The 22,488-nt window shown below is 40.0% G+C and overlaps 1 protein-coding gene across 3 annotated transcripts in view; it reads left to right on the top strand.

The window, feature by feature from the left end:
- The first annotated feature begins 5,425 nt into the window (after positions 1–5,425).
- dennd1b (DENN/MADD domain containing 1B) overlaps positions 5,426–22,488 on the top strand; it is a 154,378-nt gene continuing 137,315 nt past the window's right edge. For all 3 annotated transcript variants that reach the window (XM_054789327.1, XM_054789329.1, XM_054789330.1), the window contains exons 1-2: positions 5,426–5,714; positions 6,112–6,176. In XM_054789327.1, coding sequence (XP_054645302.1) covers positions 5,698–5,714; positions 6,112–6,176 — 82 coding nt within the window. In that variant the 5' untranslated portion in view covers positions 5,426–5,697. The remainder of the gene's footprint in view (positions 5,715–6,111; positions 6,177–22,488) is intronic.

The following is a 22,488-nucleotide window of genomic DNA, read 5'->3' as shown; positions in this document are numbered from 1 at the left end:
GATTTAAATAGATATCCCGTCAGATACGCCAAACAGGTAAACAAAAAGATTGTGCAATCTTTTCTTCTAGTTTTAACGATATGCATGTTCTTTGACAGTTCATCCATCCATCTGTGTACCACCAGAATAGAAGTGAATACAATAACATAAAGCATAAGTAAAGCCATAGCTAGTGTACAGTGTGGTATAGATTACATAATCCCAAAATGCACTTGCATCACAAAAACGTCTTTCAATATAAGATGAATAGTTTGCACAGGTATTTGTCAACATGAAAACATCTGGAATACTGCTATTTCTTTCCCTGCGACCCTTTAAACCAGGGGTAGGGAACCTACGGCTCGGGAGCCAGATGTGGCTCTTTTGATGACTGCATCTGGCTCTCAGACATTTCTTAACACCATAAAATGTGTTTATTTTAATTTGTTTTCCTGACATTTTCAAGTAAAACATGACAGAAATCACAGTGTTAAAAATAACACGCAAAATATGCATCCATTTTTTTTCTAGTGCAATGCCAGCTGTCCTTCCCATGTTTTCCATGTCAGACACCAAAACTTGATTATTATTGGGGTCGTCCCTCCTTTAATCTTATAGTCAGCTAGCTAATTGTGCAGAGACAACCCTTTTGATGAAAAAGGGCGCAAAACCATGCAGCACCAGAAGTCACATTAATGGTAAAAAGTTATTTATTATTGGTCAGCTTCGACATAACATTATTACAAAGAATACATTCAGAGACTTATTATATTCTAAAATTGTTAGTCTTCCTTAAATATGCACACATTTGGTTGTATTCGGTGTTAAAAAATATGATATGGCTCTCACGGAAATGCATTTTAAAATATGTGGCTTTCATGGCTCTCTTGGCCAAAAAGGTTCCCGACCCCTGCTTTAAACTGACTGATACTATATTTAGCCTAATTGGGCATGTATGAGGTATACTGCTATACCGTTCAGGTAAATCCTTGCTGAGCTTGGCTCTCCTTGACTGATTGCAAGCAAGGCAAGGATACCTCCCAATAATATTACAGTTATATGTGGACTTGTTCTGAGAACTGCAAGGTTGATGAGTAGACAGATTAGTGAGTCTTTTCAAGGTTATCTTGTGCTGGAAGCCACTGATGATGTGTCTACTCTCAAATTAAGTGTAATCAAATCTGACAAGTGTCTTTTGATTGACATTGTGAGGTTCATTTACCCTCAGACAATTTTAATACAAATAAGAACCTGCAAACATGTTCACCTTAGGGGAAAATCGAATGCAACATACAGTATACAGTGGATCACCACCTATTTAATTTGGGATATGATAAGGCATAATCACAGTGAGATTAATATAAATTAATGCGTGATCGAAAGTCGTTACTGGAATTACAACAGGCAAGCAGTGTGGATTATGTAGATGCATTGGAGGATCGCCTGCCATGTCTCAGACTGCTAGTCGGGAGTCGCGTACAGCCGGTAGCTGCTGTAGAGGCCAATGGCGACTACTCCACAGGAGACGGAAGCACGGATGATCAGTAAAGGCTAGACCGTGACTCAGATTTCATCCCTTCTATCGCTCATTTTTATGATCATTCAGTGATGTTGAGGACCTCTACATTTTACCATTTAACTTGTATTTCAGGAGCACTTTAAACATCTGGAACTTGCTTTGCATTACTGCATGCCAGAAGTGTGGACTTTGGACTCAGCTTGACAATATCATCAAAAACTTGCAACTCCACTTGTACTTTGACATCAGTGACTCAGGCCTGGACTCAGACTTTAGTCTGATGACTTCAAAATACTTGAGATATTCACCGAGTGTGTTGAGTAAAATATTTCCCCATTGGAAGTATTCAACTAACGTGACCGTTGTTATGTCACTTCCAGCAAGACACTACATTTTCCCACAGAATCGAGTTCACTGAATGCATCTGTTTACGTCCAATCAGGTTTCAGAACAAACAAGGATGTGGCTTACATTTCTGTGAGCTCCAGAGTGCTGGAAAGTGATGTAAGAATGTGGGGAGAATTTTTTTCAAATGACAAAATTTTGGTATTTTATTTGGTAAACACCGGTAAACAGTGTGTGAGTGGTTAGCATGTTGGCCACACAGTAAGGAGATCGAGAAGACCTGGGTACGAATCTCCGTTGGGCATTTCTGTGTGGAGTTTGCATGTTCTCCCCGTGCATGCGTGGGTTTCCTCCGGGTACTCTGGTTTCCTCCCACATTCTAAAAACATACATGTTAGGTTAATTGGAGACTCTAAATTGTCCATAGGTATGAATGTGAGTGTGAGTCTATATGTGCCCTGCGACTGGCTGGCGACCAGTCCAGGGTGTACCCCGAAGTCAGCTGGGATAGGCTCCAGCATGCCCCCGCGACCCTAATTAGGATAAGCGGCATAGAAGATGGATGGATACTGTACAATATACTACAGCAACATACTTGCCATTTGCTGCCAGCAAGTTTGAAAAAAATGTTAGCATAGCAAATCATATTTCTGGCTATAGCTTAAATGTTAAAGGTTTAAAAAAATAATTTGGAAACAACATTGAATTAAAAAGCTTAACGGACCGTATATGGCACCTAGGCCATAGTTGGCCTATGTCTGGCTTTGGGTATGAAAAATAGGCATTTTTATGGGCGTGTCCACTATTAGTGGAGATCTACTGTATAGTCTTTCCCATATCGAGTTATTCATTTTGCAGTGTAGGAAACAGCCAGGTGAACGTAAGAAAAGGCAGACTTACAATGCAGCTGTGGCTGCAATTATGTTGACTTTGCTGCAGGCTGTACTTGGCGTTGACTGCTTATTCTACAGTTTTAATCAAGCAAGATGTGTCATGTGCTTGGTCAACATTTAGAACCAATTCACACCAGAGTTGTATTTCCTGATCATCACAATGTGTCTTCACAATTGTCCTTGGGTTCCTTTAAATAAACATGATCTGCAACCGTTCACAGTTCCTTGAAATGTGAAACCTCACCAGATTCTTTGTAGTGTGTGTGCGTGTGCGTGTAACTGATTTTTACGCAATAGCGGTGCTATCATTCTAAACACATCCCGTTGCCTGAAACCGTATGCTTCATTTTGCTGCCACTTAATTATCTTCTAGTCAGCCTGTAGGAATCTGGCTGTGATCCAGACACATTCTCTGGAGAGAAAAGAGTAGCACATCCAAGATTCAATTTCAATTTACCATCAAACAAATACTGCTTGAACATGTGACTCGCTGTAAACACGAAAAGGTAAAGTAAAGCCTAAGCAGAATTTGTGCTCCTCTGAGATCGGTTGGTTTCTGAAAAGAAAGACAACATTCAGGCAGAGATGTAAATCTCCCCCAAGATGGAAATCGACGTGTCAGAATAGCAATTGATTCTGCCAGCAGGTTTGACTTAAGGGAGTTGGTCCCTTGACAAATAAGTAAGTTGAGTCTCTTGACAAATAGATAGTTTACATCAGTGCGTCATAGTTTGAGACCATGAAAGAAAACACAAATGCCTAAAAGCTAAGCTATATAGTGGAATAGAAATGAGACGGATATGAAGAGAGCTGCTTGAAAGCCGGACTAGCGGGTTCCAACTTACCCTCACAATTGCGAAGCACAAAGAACATAAAGCTAACATGATTCAGACATTATGAACATTATCACGTAATGCAGGTCTCTCAAGTCTATATCATGTTTTATTGACTTTTAATTTTTGTTTACTTAAATCCATTTCATTGAATCCATCCATTTTCTATAGCGCTTGTCCTCATTAAGGTCGCAGGTAAGATGGAGCCTAATCCAGCTGACTTTGGGCAAGAGGTGGGGTACAACCTGGACTGGTCACCTGTCCATCACAAACAACCATTCACAGTCACATTCACATCACTGGGCAATCTACCTGGAGAAAACCACTACTCCACCACGCCACCATAATAAAACATGCAGCAAACAAAATACACATTAGCATGGTCTTACAGCTCTGCAGCAAGGGCACACATCTTAATCAATATCTTAATAACTTATCAAGTGCTTCAAACTAGCTTGTGGTTTGTTTACCCCTTTGGAGAGCTAAATCCTTTCTTGTCTTACAACCATAGCTTTGTCGAAGCCTTGTTTGTTTCAACCTAGCTGCTCAATTAGCAGAATTATGGACGAAAGTAACTTTTGTACAAAGAAAAGATCTCCTCTCAAATAGACTGCTCTTTCAAAGAGATACCTAGTACTCTCTGCAGTTGAGTAAATAACATCACCATAAAAAGAAGACACTGATTGTCAGGCTCTTTTCTAAGATATGCTTTTGGAGACAAAATTTTTTGTTTTCAATATCACTATAATCAATTTTGCCTCGGTTTGCGTGCATTCAGGCCCCCCGTTGCACTGTCATTTGAACTTTTAACTGCAATTTTTTTTAAACGTGTTGCACTGTCATTTGAACTTTTAACTGCAATTTTTTTTAAACGTTTATGAAAGACTTACATATACAGTACATTAACTTAACACAGTGTTGCTCACCGTCTTCACTGGGAGAGGTAAATGGAGGGGTAAAGTTATGGGGAGACAGGGCTGCTGCTGACTCATGCTGACTAGTTAAATCTGGTAAAAGTGGGGAGGGACAGCTGATTTAATAATACATGCTAAGCATTTACGTACCTGCGCTGATTAAATGTTTGTAAAAAAGGAGTGAGATGTAGGCTAACACAACATGCTAACACTCTGCTAGCTTATTTCATTATAGACATTAAACTAGTTTCCACAACACACAGACTGGGAGGCTACAAAAAAAGTGTCCCATATTTCGTTTGCCTCTTTTCGCTCACCTTTTTGTCTTTCTTTTTTTGACTCCCAAGCTTTATTTTTACTAGGCACTGGTAGCACAGTTTCAGTCTACACTGCTTCAACAGCGACTGACAGGCAACAAGCTGCAGCTTTGAAGCACGGTGAAGGTTGTCGTGGACCAAACCATTTCATGTGTGTGTGTGTGTGTGTGTGGGGGGGGGGGTGGTCAGTCAATATGGAAGCATACGTTTGGTCAATGTGGATATTTAACTGTTAATACCAAATACAACAGATTATTTTAATCGTTTTCTCACTATATTTAAAAAAATCACAACCAGATAGCAAAATTATTTTACCGTTTTATTGGGGCCCCTATCAGTCAGGGGCCCTTGGAATTGTCCTAACTTTCACCCTTTGGCGGCCCTGGGTTGCCCTATCGCCACTGTATTTTAGGAATCACTGCTCCCCGCTAATGAATTAATAGGAAAATGTCCAATCATTTTTTTTACTAAAAGAATAAAAAATGCAATAAGTGTAATGTATTAATAACTAATTTGTGTTTTTACAAATATTCCGTATTACTCATGGTTTTTGTGTATGTGTATATAGAGGCAGACTCGACGCTTGCTGGCGCAGCAAGGTGCCGCGCAAACGTGATGACGTCACTGACGGTCTGACAGCACTTCCTGGAGTGATGTTTGTTGTGGGAAATAACAACCGTGCTACTCGCCTGGGACTGAGCCAACGTTAACGGACGGATTAGTAAACGTTACGCTACGTCTGGAGCATGTGGCGGCTTTTTGACGGTGCCAAATAAGCCAGAGGAACGGGCCCAGGGACCAGGACCACGACGAGGAGGCGGGGGACATCGTCGGATAGCGGAGTAGCAAAACCCGCCGACAGACAGCACGGACCTGTCGCGATGCGGTAGCTAAAACATGGACAGCAGAATCAAGTAAGCAATATACAATGTTCTAATGTGTGATAACGTTTACACGCAAGAAGAAGACAAGCTAGTGGTATTGTGAGCCATCCCCGGTAGTGGATTTAACAGACAGGCCAGCTGGCTCGACAGCTTTTTGGGTCATTCAGCTGCTCTATCTGCTTGTTAGCACACTGCTAACCTATATAAGACATGACAACATGTGCCCTATGTCCGCTCAGATGTGTTATCTTACATAATTTACTGTGTCAATATCATGTCAGAATAGCCTTGCGTTATCGGCTGGAGCAAGATAAGTGCACTGCTTCACTTTGCAGCTACAAGTTGACCTCTAAGGCACGATTAATCGATCAACTTGGATGTTTTAATAAAGATTTCAACAAGCTATGACCACCACTCTCGATTTTAGGGACAACCCAGAGAGAACTTTTGATCTGATCTTGCAAGTGACATCTCCAGTATCGAAAAATGAGGGTAAGTGCTGTCATTATTGTAAGTGATAATCTCCTTTTGTTGTCTCTGACCTGATTATGTGGTTAAAACTTGCCAGACTCTGTTCCTGGTGCTGGCATAGGGCTGGCAATTTTATTTTCTTTTATTTTATCTGCCTTTGCTACTGTCTGTACTTTCAAAAACTTTATTTACTATTGTGAAAACATGTTCACGATCTAAATATCAATGTAATCACTCGGAAGGCACACAATTGTCATAGTTAGTACATGGGGCTGCAAAGACAACATAATTAAGTTCCACTCCACTGTGAAGAATACAAGGGCATGTTAAACAAATGAATTAATAGGAATGGGAAGTAATACTGTGATACTACAGCATTTATGAAAGCAAAGGTTCTACAATAGAACAGTACAACTTTTTGATGTGTAATAAACATGTACATGGTTTGATGTGAGTTTATGTGGGTGTCATCTTCTTATGATATTTCTTTGAGCAAAGTACACCCAGACCAGAGAAAAGTATCAGCATCTGATTTATTACCCTCCAAAACAGTTATTATCTGGAATGTGCTTGTCTGAAACATTTGGAAATAAAAATGCATATAACATTTTTTTATTATATACAAATATGTGTGCAAAGTAATTATATACAAAAAAGTGTTGTGTACATAAAATATTTATCAACTTAAAGTGCTCCCTTTTGGGGTTATAGTAAGTATGTGGTCTTAGTTGCAAATACATACTTATTTATGAGCTTTATTTAATATTGTATTTTCTGGATTTTTTTTTGTTACATTCTGTCTCGCTCTGTTATAATAAACCCAAACCCACACACACGGCTTCACAGACAGTTGGACAACACAGAAATCTGATCATCGCACATAACGTCCGGTGGCTACATTTGTAATTATTGCTGATGTTATATGAGGCAGTCATAAACTCCTCTCTACAGGCAAGGATGATATTGTAGCAACCCAGAAGTAGGGGTGTTCCGATCCAATATTTACATCTGATATCAGGCCGATATCAACACACACAAAAAAAAAGAGTATAGTATTATATCGGCATGCATCTAAAATCTCTGATTTTGGCACTCCCATACAAGCAGTCGATTCCAGACTCCACCACAGGACGTCTATCCAGCAGCGGCTGGATAGAACCCAGGTGATCACAACAACAGTGTGTGCTAAAGTGTTAAGCATGGAGTAGGAGTGACGTCGGCCATGTGTATTTTTTGTTAAAGTCGGAAATGGCATTTTTTTGTGGTGGCACAGAACCGGGGAAGTTTAATAAGTTTGAGGCAGCGTTACATGGGAAACTCCCACAGGATGACAAGAAGTCATTAGCTATAACAGAAAAGATGACTACCCCTGTCGGTGGTGAGTAAATTCAAGTTTAAACGCTTAATTGAGCACCTCGAACCTCGCTATATTATGCCAAGCCGCCACTGCATTGTGGATAAAACTATACCCCAGATGATTAAAAAAGTAAATGGGTCAGTTTTTCTCATACTTATTATTGCTGATTATTCTTCTGTATTTGAGTAATATCACTTGATTAAGCTTTTGCCAACATACGAAATAAGTAATAAAAGTATGTCTGATTTGTGCTGATATCAGATTGATATCGGTATTGGCCAATAACCAAGGACGAAGGATCCGAACGTGTCAAGCAGAGCGCTTGTGCGAGTGAGCAGGACGGCTGCAGTGCATATTTTTCGCTGATACTCTTCTGGCTACATTTGCTGATATTCTTGCAGCTTCGTTTGCTGGCAACAACAAGTTGACAACATTAAAACACAGAAGTGGCTCATGGATCAGAAATCTTAGCAGGTGGTATCGGAACCTGATACCGATACTGGATAATATTGGGTCACATTCCTAACTAGAACCCCCATTTGAGAACTACTGTACTAAAGAAAACAGTATGCCATAAGATACAAGTAGGATTCACCTAATCATTTGGGGGCTTAGGTAGAATGACTGACTCGGCAATTAACTAGGCTGTATTTAAGTCTAAATGTGTGCTTTGGGGTTGGAAAATAACTGTTTCTGGAGTAATTACAGTCATTGTAATACTGCAGTCAGGTTGTTGTTGTAATGTTGGCAGTCGTGTGCACCACGAGGACTTGACAGTTATTCGAAGCAACCACACTAAATAACTAAAATACATTTGCATGCTGCCTGGGTGTCTTTATTTAGAAAGCGAGGTCAAGTGGAGGTCAGTTGAAAATTGTGTAACGACAGAGATGTTTATTGCTTGAGTTACATATTGGCGCTTATGCATTCTCCGTGTGTGTGACTGTTTTCCCCGTCTGCTCTTCGCTGCTTGTAAGATAACTAGCCGCGGCCTTTCTCGGCGCACTCTGACCCCCCCAAAGATTGTTTTGGAAAGATCACGCTTGGGTCAGCAAGTTGTATTAACTGTTGTGCTATTTGCAGTGGTCAAACATTCCACCGGTCATAGCCAGGACAAAAGGTGGTTAGGCAAGCCTGGAAAGGGAATGCTGCCAACATTATATCTAAGCATTTCTGAATATTGGAAATAAAAGTACTCATATATTATAATAGTAAGTAATATTATAATAAGTACCCAGTTCACCCATAAGTCAAATATCATACACAAACATTTTCACTGCGCATTACACCAGCTGTCTTATTTTGTGTGCTTAGTTTTGACGTTAAGGAGGTGTTATGTAGACAGTTGTGCAGCTGCCTTGCAAAAGTCGAGAGTAGGCTTAAAGTTGTCCTTGGATGTAGTTCTCATATTGGATTTTAAAGCAAACTCATAAACCATGAGCCTGTGCTGTAATAACCAACTTCCTCCACGTATGATTCAGGGTCAGGCTCATATCCGGACTCGTGCTCCCTGGAGCACAGCTACACAGCAGTGTTTGCACACCAATGCAGGGTCAGGCCAAACGTATGCATTCAGCTCAGTCATTTGGCCGAAGGCTGTGAGGTGATTGCATATAAAAATGTACCTGTACTTGGGGTGGTTTTTCACGATCTAGATGTCGTTTATTGAGTGGTTTTTAAGTTTACAAATCGGTTCTGATAACTATCTGGCTAATCTTTGTGTAGATAAGCACATAAGCACAAAGGGTTAAATCTGTGAGTCATATCCAGACAGGCTTTGGCCATGATGTGAAACTTTTTCTCACAGCTTCTTTCGCCAAAAGGAACCACTTCATTTTTATACGTACAGTAGTCTAACGTCTCCCCATGACCTCACCTCACATGATAATAAACAACTGTACAGTATAATCCACTTAACATGATACCGAGAGATACACTGTAGTCGTCTGTTGTTGTCATGTGTCTTCCTCCAGTTAATGGAAGATAAGTAAAATTTTAGTTTTAATTTGGTCTGTAGTTTAGTTTTTCTGTAACCTTTTCAAGGGATACAAGTCCAGGTTATGATAACATACTTAAAAGGGACCAAGAAGGAGTCTTGCCTGAGTCATGGAACGCTTATGTGGTTTTTGCTGATGTTGCACACACTGTTTTGCCACTCTCACCGCATCCTGGTCACGCAGGCCCTGAAACTAGATCCATGGGTGACACCATCACACGAGAACAGTCTGATGAACAAGTCAACATCAAACGACACAACTGCTGTACAAAGTTGTCTAGTGAAACTCAGTCTTTAAAGATGGTCAATGTGCTTGTCCGTCTACTTCCTGTGTTAACTGGCTTTCACACCTTCTATAATCAGAACTGTGCTTGCCAGTAACACTCGCATGTTAGCAGGCAGTTCTGCAAGACTGACTGTTATTTTATACAAGACTGTTTGTATTTCAAAGTTGTTTCTCGCTGGCCTGTGGTGAGCTTAAAATAGATTGCCCACTCATAAACGAGATTGGGTCCATGAGAACGAGACCAGATGAATTTTTAACATACATTTTAAGAAAGGTCCGATGAAAATATATGAGTGGACAAACAAACTTTTTTTAATTGAACTGATTTTTTTTATTTAACCGAGTCACAAAACAATGCAGCTGAGTTTTGAAATGTTTATTCCACAAATTGACGCTAAACATTTTTTTGGAGACCAAATAAACCACTGTTATGATAATATTAGGGTTGTCAAAATTAGTGCGTTACTGACGTTAACATTTTAGCATAACTAACCCATGCGCAGCATGTCAAGCTCTGTTATGACAGCAGATGAAGGCACAATCGCGTCCCCATACAGTCTGATGTTCTTTTGTAACTTTATTCTGACCTGAACACATCGACAGCAGTGAAATCTCAACATACATGTATGTATGTATGTATGTATGTATGTATGTATGTATGTAACATACACGTATCTCCAACTCACAAACATGTCTCTAGTCCTCCTCGGAACATCTCAAACCCTCCTCACAACGACACTTCCTCATTGTCACTGGATGACAATGAGGTGCATTCAGGGGCATTCCGAAAATCACAACGTCATCTTCATTATGCGTGTATGTGTGGTCTAAATAAACAGAAAGACAAAGAAAAACAGTGAGTGGGTAGTCTGACCACACACATTAAGTATGCTTGAAAATCCCAGAAAATACATCTACACTCAAAAACAGTGAATTCACCACTAAATGACATAGTGGTCTTGGTATTCAAACGCAACCCCCTCATGGCTCATAATAACATGGTTATAATGTTCTGCTGCTAGATTTTCAGACATGTGTGGTATCTTTTAGCATGAGTTAAATTTTCAGTTTATTTGGAACTGTTAAGACATACAAATATATCAAAGTATGTCCTGTCATTTATCTTTTTGTTCATAAAATACGGTAAAAAGGGCACATTCACACAATGTTGCAAATGGTGATTAATCATGATTAATTAATTTGAAAACTGTGATTAATTTGATTAAAATTTTAAATCATTTGACAGCCCGAGATAATATATAATATAATAATAAATTAAACATTTGTCAAACATTTGCAGCATTTCTTGAAATGCTGGCCCGTCAACTTCATTTTTTTACGATGATTTTCTGTGAGCGCACACCATTTTGCGCTATTCTGTTTTATTAACTTTGCCAACCAAACGTCTTGGTGAGTGATGACTGTCAGGACGAAGGCTCTGCCTTTTTGTTGCCTTTTACAGTATGTTGCTACCACTTTCGAATAAATTCGGCATACCGGCTTGTTCGTGTTGATGGGCTCATCTTGCTCATGATTTATATTCCCACACAGGGGCTATGGCATTTGGATTTGGAAGCATCTTTTTCCTCCCTCCTAATTTCTACTAAATTACCTTGAAATTGCTCCTCGCGAGGCTCCACTCTTTTTGCTGTGTGTAAGCTAGCGGCCCCACCTCCACCACGGAGACACCGTGACTGTATGGCTGGCAATAGGTCTCACTCTGTTCGCCGTTGTTCTGTGACTGGTCTAAGCGCTGAACCAAATGCACAGGGTGAACTCTCTTGCTGTTATTGTGTGATTCATTTATTTTTGTATTATTTATTATTGCAAGACTTTTTGTTTGAATGAGAAATCTCGTCACGTTTTAATGTCGCAAGACACCCCAGCTCACTTACTATAAAGTTAACACAAAAATATTTGCTATCAATACTGATGTATAATTGTGTTCTGCATCCAGTATCACTTTTTGATTATTGGTAACAGAAAATTGATGACATTATTTTGAAATGAATATACAGTATCTCAATATACGTATCTAAAAGAGCAACCCTTGTTTTGTTCCTTATGACTTCAATAGAGTCCTCTGACACATCCAGAAATATGCAGAATTGAAATAAATGACAGGCGTTACAGCCATAGTTGCAGTGCAACAAGCACACAATGTTAAAATGTGGCTTTCCTCAATTAGAATCAGTGAAGCTGAAGTGAAAATATGGAAGCTGCTGCTCTTCAACAAACTGCTTCCTCAATGACCAAATCCCCCCATTTCTGCTTATACTGTACTTTACAAACACATCTGTTATTTTGTATCAATAGGTGATCAGTGTTTTAGCCAATCACAGAGCGTGAACAGCGAATACATAAGTAGTTACCCAATGAGAATTGCCTGCACCCAAAACGTTCTTTGTTTAGGTTCTTGATGTCATGGAACGATCGAGTGCAGAACAGACTGCACAGGACAGTTTGACTGATAACATTTTTTCTGCCTTTTTACAAAATAAAAAAAATACAAAGAAATAAATAAAAAAATACAAATAAATAACAATAACAAAGTGGTGTGGGGGAGTACCCACAAATTACCCACACATTTTTTTCAAGATTGGCATGTCTCTAAGTTCCCAATTTCGTGCTGCCAACCTATTTTTTTTTTTATGACTGTCTACATGTATTATGACTGTACATGTATTTTCATGACCCATATCCAGTATCTGTTGTACATAACTGGGCACTTGAAACTGCCGTTACGCACACACGCCCTTTAAATAGATAGACAACTACACAAACGTGGCAGCGGCAACCATAATAAATAAATGATACACAATATTAAAGGTTACTTGTATTGGTTCTTCCCAGCATATGTTTAAGTGCAATTAATGTAGACTTTGCTGGAGAAGCATTTGATAAGCACTGTGCTGCTTTGGTCATGAATTCATTGTGCAATTAATATGCATGCTCTGTTTTCACAGATGACTAGTTTCAGTTCTTACACAGCATTTTATAAAAATTACTACACCGTAGGTATATATATTTTCAGGCCCCATGGCCTAAACTGTTTTTCACATGAAACTGCGTCATGTAAATGGCCGCCCAAAGTGATTCCACTAAAACGATCTGTTGTTTGGTGTTTACATTGGACAGACTGACTGTGTAGGAGGGTCTCGTGAGACTTGTGAGGGTCTCTGATGTTATGCCAACAAGGCTATTGAACCACTTTGAATGCTATAGGCTTTGTACGTAATGATGCATAACCTTTACAGTCCAACCTATTTTCACTTTTACTGTGGAAATAGCAATTCATTTGTTCATGCGAGGGGCTTTATGTGTGCCATTTAGGATATTTTGTTCCTGGTAACTCCTATGGGTGTGTTTGATCCTTTCCCATCTGTCCCAGCAGTGCATTTTTTTTTTTTTGTCTTTGCGGCAATACAAATTGCAATAGATTTCTGGTGAACTTATCAAAAGGAATTCTCCAGACTAAAGAATTGTCTTGCTAGGATATTGTGTATCCATCAGCTTAAGAGGTTCTAGGGGGAAACACATGAAAATAAAGCTCAAAGCAATGGCAGTGGTTTACATGTGAGGACTTTGCTCTGCACTTCTAACCACGCATGTGTGAATAGATGACAAGACACCGGCCCTTTCCCCCCTGTGCAGGTCCAGGGAGACTTGGCCTCCCTGTTCAAGGCGAGCTCAGTTGTGCTTAGCTCTCTTGGCTCAGTGCTCTGTGCATGCTCAGGCTGTGTGTGAGTGTTGCCTGAGAGCGTGACTGGCATGCTAGCTACTAGCGGTTCTGGCTACATGAAGCCATATTGATGTGCTTCCAAGATGCTGCCAAAGCTAGCAGATGATGCAAAAGCTGCCAAGGCAGTAGGTGGGGACAGATGCTACCTGTCCTCGCCCACTCCCTCGAGCCAGATTGTTTTGAGTAACAAAGCAATAAACTTAAGAGATCAGCATATCGGTTTTACAACTACATTCATGCTGCAATTAGGGAGACAATTTATTCTTTCTAAAAACTCACAGAGGACAGTTCAGGGAGCACAGTCACCTAACATTACAAGTTACTACCCGTATGATTCATTTTTTTATGTTGTTGTGTTTTGCTCATTTATCAAATTCTGTCACTGTTCAAATACATTGAAGATGTACATATGTGTATGTACAATGCAGTTGTCCCTCGTTTATTGCGGTTAATTGGTTCCAGACCTGCCCACGATGAGTGAATTCCCGTGAGGTTGGATTCCATTAGGGGTGGGAATCTCCGGCCACCTCGCCTCATGCGGCACAATAATTCCTGATAAAAAGACGATGAAACTCAACACTGATCCCTCGATGTCAATTCCTGTCAGCCTCTTTTTCAGGTCGCCTTATAGTAACACACAAACATGAGTCATATTTATGTCTTAAATGGCTTACTTACTCGTATTTTGTCTACTATATTGGGGAATATGAGTATCAAGGTGACTATAGGGGTATTATTTTATGTCTAAAGAGCTCTAATGATATTCAAAAAACATATTTAGAAGGTCATAAACAGGTTTTCTATGCTGTCACTATGAAAACATTCACTATGAATCCTACTATGCGGAAAATTCACTTATCACAGTCGGGTCTGGAATCAATTAACTGCATTAGATATGTTGTCTTGGCAATACAAGTTCTGCTCCTAAACTGTGATAGGACTGTCTGGGTCGATGCTATGATCCCCTTACTTTTGTCCTTGCGGTTGGCTTGCACACTGGAAGAGGCATTACAAGAGAGGGAGAGACAGGCTTATTGAGAGGAGGAAGTCTCAATAATGAGACCACTACGCTGATTAGTTATCACTGTCCATTTCACAGAAGCAGATCCTTTCACATGTTTAAGCATACCATCTTTATCCTTGATGGTGGTGAGCGGCTTAGACCAAGCATGTAGCCATTGTTGGTCAGCATTTCTCCACTTTCTGAGCATTTTATGATGTCAGAGTCCACTTTGCTTTTTACTTTCACTTTCCTTTGACACAGTCTGTCTCAAGCTTGTGAGAGATAATGTAGGTTGAAGTTAAAAAGTGAACTGATAAGAACAAGAGTGACATTGTCCTTCCTCAGTGTAGTGACGCTTGGCTATTATTACATACACAGGAGAAAAGTGGACTACTTGTTGAACTGGTCGCCAGTCAGTCACAGGACAGACACATTCGAGACCATTCACACACTGACAATTCGAGCAGTTAATGACTACATTAGTGTAATTATGACATCATACGGATGAATATCCGATAACATTAAAAATAGCTGCGATAACCGATTTTAAAACAAAGCAAAACCAAACAAAAAACAAAACCCTCCAATGAGGCGAGATTACCTGTACTGTGCTTCTGGTGGATTAGCGTGAGCAAATCAAGCATGCGCTTCTTTTCTGTGACGTAGTACAAATGTCCTGTTATAACTTCCCCTGAGCTCACTGAAAAAAACAAAAACAAAAACAAAAAACAAAACATGGCGTTGATTGTATGGGACTTCTCACTGTTTCAGAGGCCATTTTGCCAAGTGCTCCAAATGCTCTGCAAACTTTCCGTGATAAGGGACAAAAACATTGAGTTTCAACACATCAAACCTTATCAGCCACCTGAAACGCCAGCACAGCTACGATGCTCGGGGATAGGGGCTTGTTTCTATCATCGCAGCATTTGAAAAGTGTAAATAAGTTTGCCAGAGATGACTCGAGAGCTAAAGCGATCTGTGATTTCGTCATGGAAACAATGGTGCTGGGTGACCAGCCTTTTACCATTGTTGAAGATACCGACTTTTGTTGGCTGGTAAACCCTTTGGAGCCACGGTCTGTACTTCTGAGCTGACAAACTTTAAATGTTTTGTTAATAGTAGTGATTTTATGATATTTGTTTGGTGAGGACAAATCGGTATCGGTCTGAGAAGCAGGAATTTATCAGTATTGGTATTGGCTTGAAAAAACCCATCTTGCATCCTTAATTTAGTTTTAGTTCACTTTGTCCAGTTACGAACTGTAACTGAGGTCTCAGCACAAGTTCGATATCAGTCTGCCTCCTTCTGTGCTGTAGCACCCTACAGCAGCATTGTGATGTTCCATTTTTTTTCCCCCCTCTAAGGTTTTCACTCCTTCTTTTTTCACCTTTCGTATTCATAGAGCAAAACTCTTATGTAGTAGAACTTTTAGAAAAGGTTGAATGTTGACATTCTGCAAAATGTTAGAATTGGTCCTTGACCCTAAGCTTGCTGGTTCCGTTGCATGATTGGATCTCGTTGACTCGCTGAGTTAAAGGCGGGATTGCACTCTGATAACAGGCCTTTGCAGTATTAACAGATGCCAGGGCAGCATGGAGGGTGTTGATTGGTCATTAGAGAGGCCACACTCCTTCACTTGCTCTCTCGAAGGGACCCCTGGGTCTCACGCATTGTTTATCTATCAACCCTGATGCCTTTCCTGTTTGACTCATCCAGATGACTTTACGAAATTAGCTCATTTATAGAGGCGCAAGATGTGATCCCTGTCTTTGTTTCCTTTGAGTCAAACCATCAAACCGAGGTACTCGCGCAGGGCTCCAGACTGCCACGAAATGGTTGCATTTTGCAACTCGAGTATGAGACATTGCGAGTACATTTTTTATCTACTTGTGCATGTGCGACCAGATAAAAGTACACTTGTTGACGAGGGACGCACTATGTATAAAATAGTCTGTAAAACGTGGAGTCAAATTGACAACAGCTTGTCACAGTCCTAAGCCAATCGTTGCCAGCGTGTGTGATCACTATGTTTCAATCGCATTCGATCGACTTTTCTAACATCTTTGTTTACACATTTTGCCTGACTCGCACTTTCTTCTGTCTCTCTGGCGGCAGCTCCTAGCTAGAGTTATCCACGTAGCCTCTGGACCACTGACCCCAAATGTGACTTTTTTATTTTATTTTTTTATTTTTTCACAGTGACATTTTGTCTTTAAAGCAAACAAGCAATGCTTTTCTTTCTAAGCTTGTTTCTGTCCCACAGGAGAGCTACCTGGGAAGTGGCTGACACGTTCATTGAGTACGTGCTAACTTACTTTTTTTAAGTGTCATTTAACAACCCTGCCCTCTGCTTTTGCTCTCTCTGCTCTGATTTTGTTTAGCTCACCAAAGAATATTTGCTTCAACTCTTAGTATTTTTATAACTCTTTAATTCAGACATTACGCCTGTAGTTAATGACAAATGAGCACAAAATAACATAAATACAATGAGCACACTGTTTGAGTGGCGATGTGCTGTGTAAATAAAGTACAATTTGAAATGTTGCCAGTCACATAAAACACAAATAGCTCACCTCTACTTTCTTTTTCTTTCTTTCTGTCAAAGCAGCTTTTAATGGTGCTGGAAATTGGATACACCTGCGATATCATAAACCCGGACACTCAGTTTACACTGTTTTATAAAGATTTCTATGAGAAAGATATTTACATCTTGATTTTATTCTCTTAATTGTGGTATTTTGAACAAAAAATATCTTATCGATCAATTAATTTCCCATGTATTAGTATTATTCTAAAACAGACATCAAATTACACAATTAAAGGCAAACCCCAACAAGAAGGCGGGCCGAGGTGTGTTTGTGAAAGGAGAGCGGTATTGGATTTAATAATATTTATCATGAAAACAGTCAGAATGAGAGGAACTGTGAACGTTTACTTTACTTCTGCTGATGTATTGAGACTAAGCTGCTAATTGTTAATTGATTACTAGTACTAGTACATACTAGTTTTTTACTACATGTTGAATTGTGCAAGTGTTTATGTTCCTTGTAAATTTTGTTATGTACTGTAGCTTATCCTCATGCTCTCCAACATCGCTCTTTTGTTCTTGTCATTTGTATCACACTGCTCTCAGTCACTCATCCATTCACTACTGTGTCTGAGCCTGCTGCTTGCTGGGTCCAGTTCCAACCTTTCTTATTTAATGGATGTCGTGGTTTGTTTCAGTTATCAGCACTGTTCCTCTTAGTTGTTGTCCAGTCGGTCCCCATCATTGCCTGTTCATGTTAGTTTTAGTAAGAAACTTTGGTCTTGTGCTGCTTTACAATCATCCTTTTCACACATATTTACAGTCACAAACCAGGCCCAGTTTTTCCAATCTGTTTTTAATCTGATCTATCACATGGGCGCACTGGTTCAACGGGGAGAGTGGAGGAGGAGGCTTCCCTTTTAGTGCAGTATGACCTTGTGACATGCGGGTTTTGGCGCGCACACTTAGAAACCATCCAACACCCTCAGGACAGCTTTGTTGTTTCATCAGAATTCAGAGTGTGTATTGGCCAAAGCATGAAGCAGTGGGCAGGAATAACAGAGGTTGGGTTGGATGAAGAAGAGATGATTGCTGCAGTCAATGTAGCAAAAGGTGAGGTATTTGGGAATGGGGCATCAATAAATTATGTCAAATGTAATAGTTTTTATCCATATCCAACAGTGTTTATTTTTTCTATTTTTGTATTCTTGTTTACAATAGCAGCTAGACTTGAAAAAACACGGAAAGACTACTAGGCATCGAGCACAGCTCCAGGATATTTATAGACATCTCTTCTTCATCTGGAAAAGTGGGGAAATGTAGGGCTTGATCAATAATTTAAAATACGCAGATTGTGATGAATTCAGAAATATTTCTTTGCATCACCTTCACTCTCACTCAGCTTCCCAGCGTTGATGTTGTTACAGGCTGTTGTTTGTGTGCGTTCATGCTAATGGCCCTTAGTAAATGTATTCCCCTGTGAGCATTCTTCAGATTCTCTGGGTAGATGTTGGATTATTAATGTTAAAACATGAAATCAATGAAGCAAAAGCTAAATGAGGGCCCAGCTGAAGGTATAAAGTCTTTTTCACATGTATGTCAAGAGATAACTGTCGAGGACCGGGAATATACGTAGCACAGCAGATGGCATATGCATTTGTAATACAAACATACACGCACGCCCACAAACACACACAACCAATCAGTTGCACTTTTAGAACAATGATTGGCTGGTTCTTGTGCATGTAATACCAATCTGTCCTAGTTTCACCCACAAATGAAGTGGATTAGTTCAGCTCCTGCTTTAATTGTGCTCTAGTGATGCTAATCTTGCCATGTCGTGCAAATTGTGTTTCATAAAAAATACTCAAATCTGTTGACTTTTGTCAGTGTCATGTTCAACAGATGTCAAGTCATAGGTCTTAAACGGATCAGACGAGTCCTACGACTACATTATTTGACCCACAGCTTGTGATATGGGCTCACGATCCTGGTTATATGGTATGGTTATATAAGTATCATAAGGAAATAATAGCGCTTTGTGTTGCCCATATCTTCTGTAAGTTTTAGGGGTGTCACAATACAATTCACAGATGTACAGATGACGTCTCAAGAAGCCTTTCCGTTGTTGAAACCTCTTAAAGTTGAAAGTCTAATCTAATCGAATAATTATAACAGTCAGTTTTTTTTTTTTTTTTTTTTGCAAATGTTGATTGACAAAATAGACATTTTTATGGGTGGATCGATTGCTCGTGGTTTTTCACCATTTGCTGGTGGACCCAGGTGTAAGCCTGTACTGTAGCTCAATGTCAATTCAGGACGTTGGTACCAAACAGCGGTATGTTACAGTTCCATTGCTCGGTAACCTTAAAAAGGTTTTAACAAAACAAAAAACAAAATATTGTAATTTAACCAAACTGTACTGTTGGGTACATACTGCACTGTTTTTTGTTACATTTCCTTTTTGAACCTATGGAAAAAGCTGTAAACTATACAGACAGTAAAAGATAATGTTTCATTTTACATTGTGACCCTCTCTGACCTATGTAAGCTGATGTAAAATGATCTGTACGCCGCATGATGTGAAAGACAGATATGTATCTTCCATCGGTAATTAAGAAAATCAACCTACTTATTGACATGATATGAGTACTGGTATTCTGACATCCAGACTCTTAATTTAGGCACCAAGGCCAAACCCAAGTCAAGCAGACCTAGTGGTACAAGCCTGCTGTCTGTGCTGTCATCTCAGCTTCTGTCCTCACTATTTACATGTCAACAGCTATGCCTCCAGGGTATGTCTCTCCATGCAAGGCTACTCCAATGTTGCCTAACACCCCACAATTACTGTGAAGATGACGGCGTTTACATGCGTGTTGTGGCCCTACTGGCCCTTAATTTGGGCTTTGGCCTATTTTTCAGGACAGAAAATATAGGTCAATCTTGATGCTTTTGTGAGTGTCTTAGACCATTTATCACTAGGAGTACCGCAGTTTGTTTACGGACAGTCTGTGTGATCATAGGATGCTTTGAAAACATGTCAGTCATTGGATAAGCTCAGTTAGTTTACTGTTTAAACATATTAAACTGTATTAACTGTAAAAAATGTTTTTTGTAACTGCACAGCGTAACAGTAAGACAGTTCCAGACTTAGAAGGGGTGCTTTTTTGATGCCTGTGTAACTGCACCACGTGGAACAGAGGTACAGTGTGTTCATAGCACAGATTTTGTTGCCACACCTCCCTTACAGTGCAGTGCACTGCAATACAGAAATTCACAGTGGAGGAAGCCTGATGGACGGCATAAAGAAAAACATAGTGCAGACTGTCATGCAGAGAAAGCTGAACTTTTTTGGCCACATCTGCAGAATGCCAGACCACAGACTGGTCAAACCAGCAGACTTTGGCACCATTGAAGGCAACAACAAACTTGGCAGACCCAAGAAAGAATGCCTAGATGAGATCATAGAATGATGCCAGAAGAGCGTGTGGCAAACCAAGACCATTGCCAAGACAATTGGATGAAATTTGTGGACAACTTTATCGACACCCACGGGACAGAGAGCCATGGATATTAAGTCAAGTCAAGACCAATAATGGTGAATTTTGCTTTAAAGCAGTGGTTCTGAAACTCAATCGCGTACCCCTTCAGACATCTGACTGAAAGTCATGTACACCCTACTCCTGCACACTTCAAAAACTTCAACCACACAATGAGGCCTCTTTGATATGTTATTAAATATATTGTATATTCTGTCACTATATCAAAAAATCACGTGTCTTGTTTTTCAACTGCAGACATAGGCTACGAATTTAAAAATGAGAGGGTTTTAGAGGGGTAAGATATCTTCCGGCAGGTTTGTCTTCTGTTTGGTGAATTGAAGCTGTGGTAAGATGTGGTGAACTGTCATCGTTATGCTTTTTTGCTATGCTTTAGTCTGCATAAACATGGAAATAATGAGTACAATGCAACTAATGTTACACATCAACGTAATAATTATAAATAACTATGAAAACAAAGGGACATAACGGACAGAAATCAATTAGGAAATGAATTCAATACAAGAGTTATTACTGAGCCAAACGGACATATGAGCACATACAGGACGAGATTATGCACCAAGCCAAAATGCACAGCATCACAGAGCTAACATGATCAAACCTCACTTCTGTGCGCACGTTTACGCAACATCATTAACATTTGTGAACGAGGACGAGGTGAAAGGAAGAATAGGAAATACACGTCTGTCTGTGCAGTGTCGGAGAAATTCGTACACAAGTCTCAATCACACATGCCGTGCTTTAGGGCCAGCATATTATTCGTGAAAGCATAAATTTACTTAAACGTGCAAAATGGGGGCTTTGTAACATTAGTCATTGCATCCAGTCAACAAACAGAAAACGTACTAATTAGTCACAGCACCACGTAAGAAGACCAGCTTTCATCCATCCATCTATTTTCTATACTGCTTATCCTCATTAGGGTCGCACAGGTATGCTGGAGCCTATCCCAGCTGACTTTGGTCGCCAGACAATCGTAGGGCACATATAGACAACCATTCACACTCACATTCATACCTATGGACAATTTAGAGTTGCCAGTTAACCTAACATGCATGTTTTTGGAATGTGGGAATGTAGGAAACATGCACGGGGAGAACATGCAAACTCCACACAGAGATGCCCAACGGACATTCGAACCTGAGCTCCTGACTGTGTGGCCAACATGCTAACCACTCGGCCACCGTGCGGCCTCTCATTTAGCACACAATATAAATGATCTTTTAAAACCTTCAAGATTAAACACTATTAATGCACGTCACCTTCAAACTTACTTATTTGTTTATCTAACTCACACAGGACAATGAACAACTTCATGCTGTCACCTTTCTTCTGCACTGTCACCATCTGTGACTGTTCACATGAGGCGTTCAAGCGCATTACATATATCTCAGTGCTCGGCGCAAATGTAGTCAAGCCGTTTTTAATTTTTATTCACGTACCCCCTACGGCAATCTGCGTACCCCTAGGGGTATCCGTACCCCACTTTGGGAACCTAGGATTTAAAGGATGCCAGCCAAGGGTGGAAAATGCGGAATTTCAAGTAGTACTCTCTCACTTCTGTACTTCTGCTGTATTTTTCCACAAAAGACACTTTTAATTCACCACAAGTCCATTTTTATATTTTACTGTAAGAATTGTAGAATTTTTGTCCATCATTTTGAGACTCTATATACTACTGTGTGCTTTTAACAGGTACAGATGTTATGTCTTCCCTGTGGAAAGACTGGCTGACTGACTGAAAATTGGAGTGCCTGACTGAGAGCTGTCTGTCTGTCAGCCTTTGCATGTGAACTTCAAATCACAGCTCAGCAGCACCGTGCATGTAGCCGCCAAAGGCAAGGCTTTTCACTGTCATCAGC

This window comes from Dunckerocampus dactyliophorus, chromosome 10 (genome assembly GCF_027744805.1).
Source record: "Dunckerocampus dactyliophorus isolate RoL2022-P2 chromosome 10, RoL_Ddac_1.1, whole genome shotgun sequence".
Lineage (NCBI taxonomy): Eukaryota > Metazoa > Chordata > Actinopteri > Syngnathiformes > Syngnathidae > Dunckerocampus > Dunckerocampus dactyliophorus.
The sequence above is the reverse complement of the archived record's forward strand: the minus strand, read 5'-3'. Positions and strand labels throughout refer to the sequence as shown.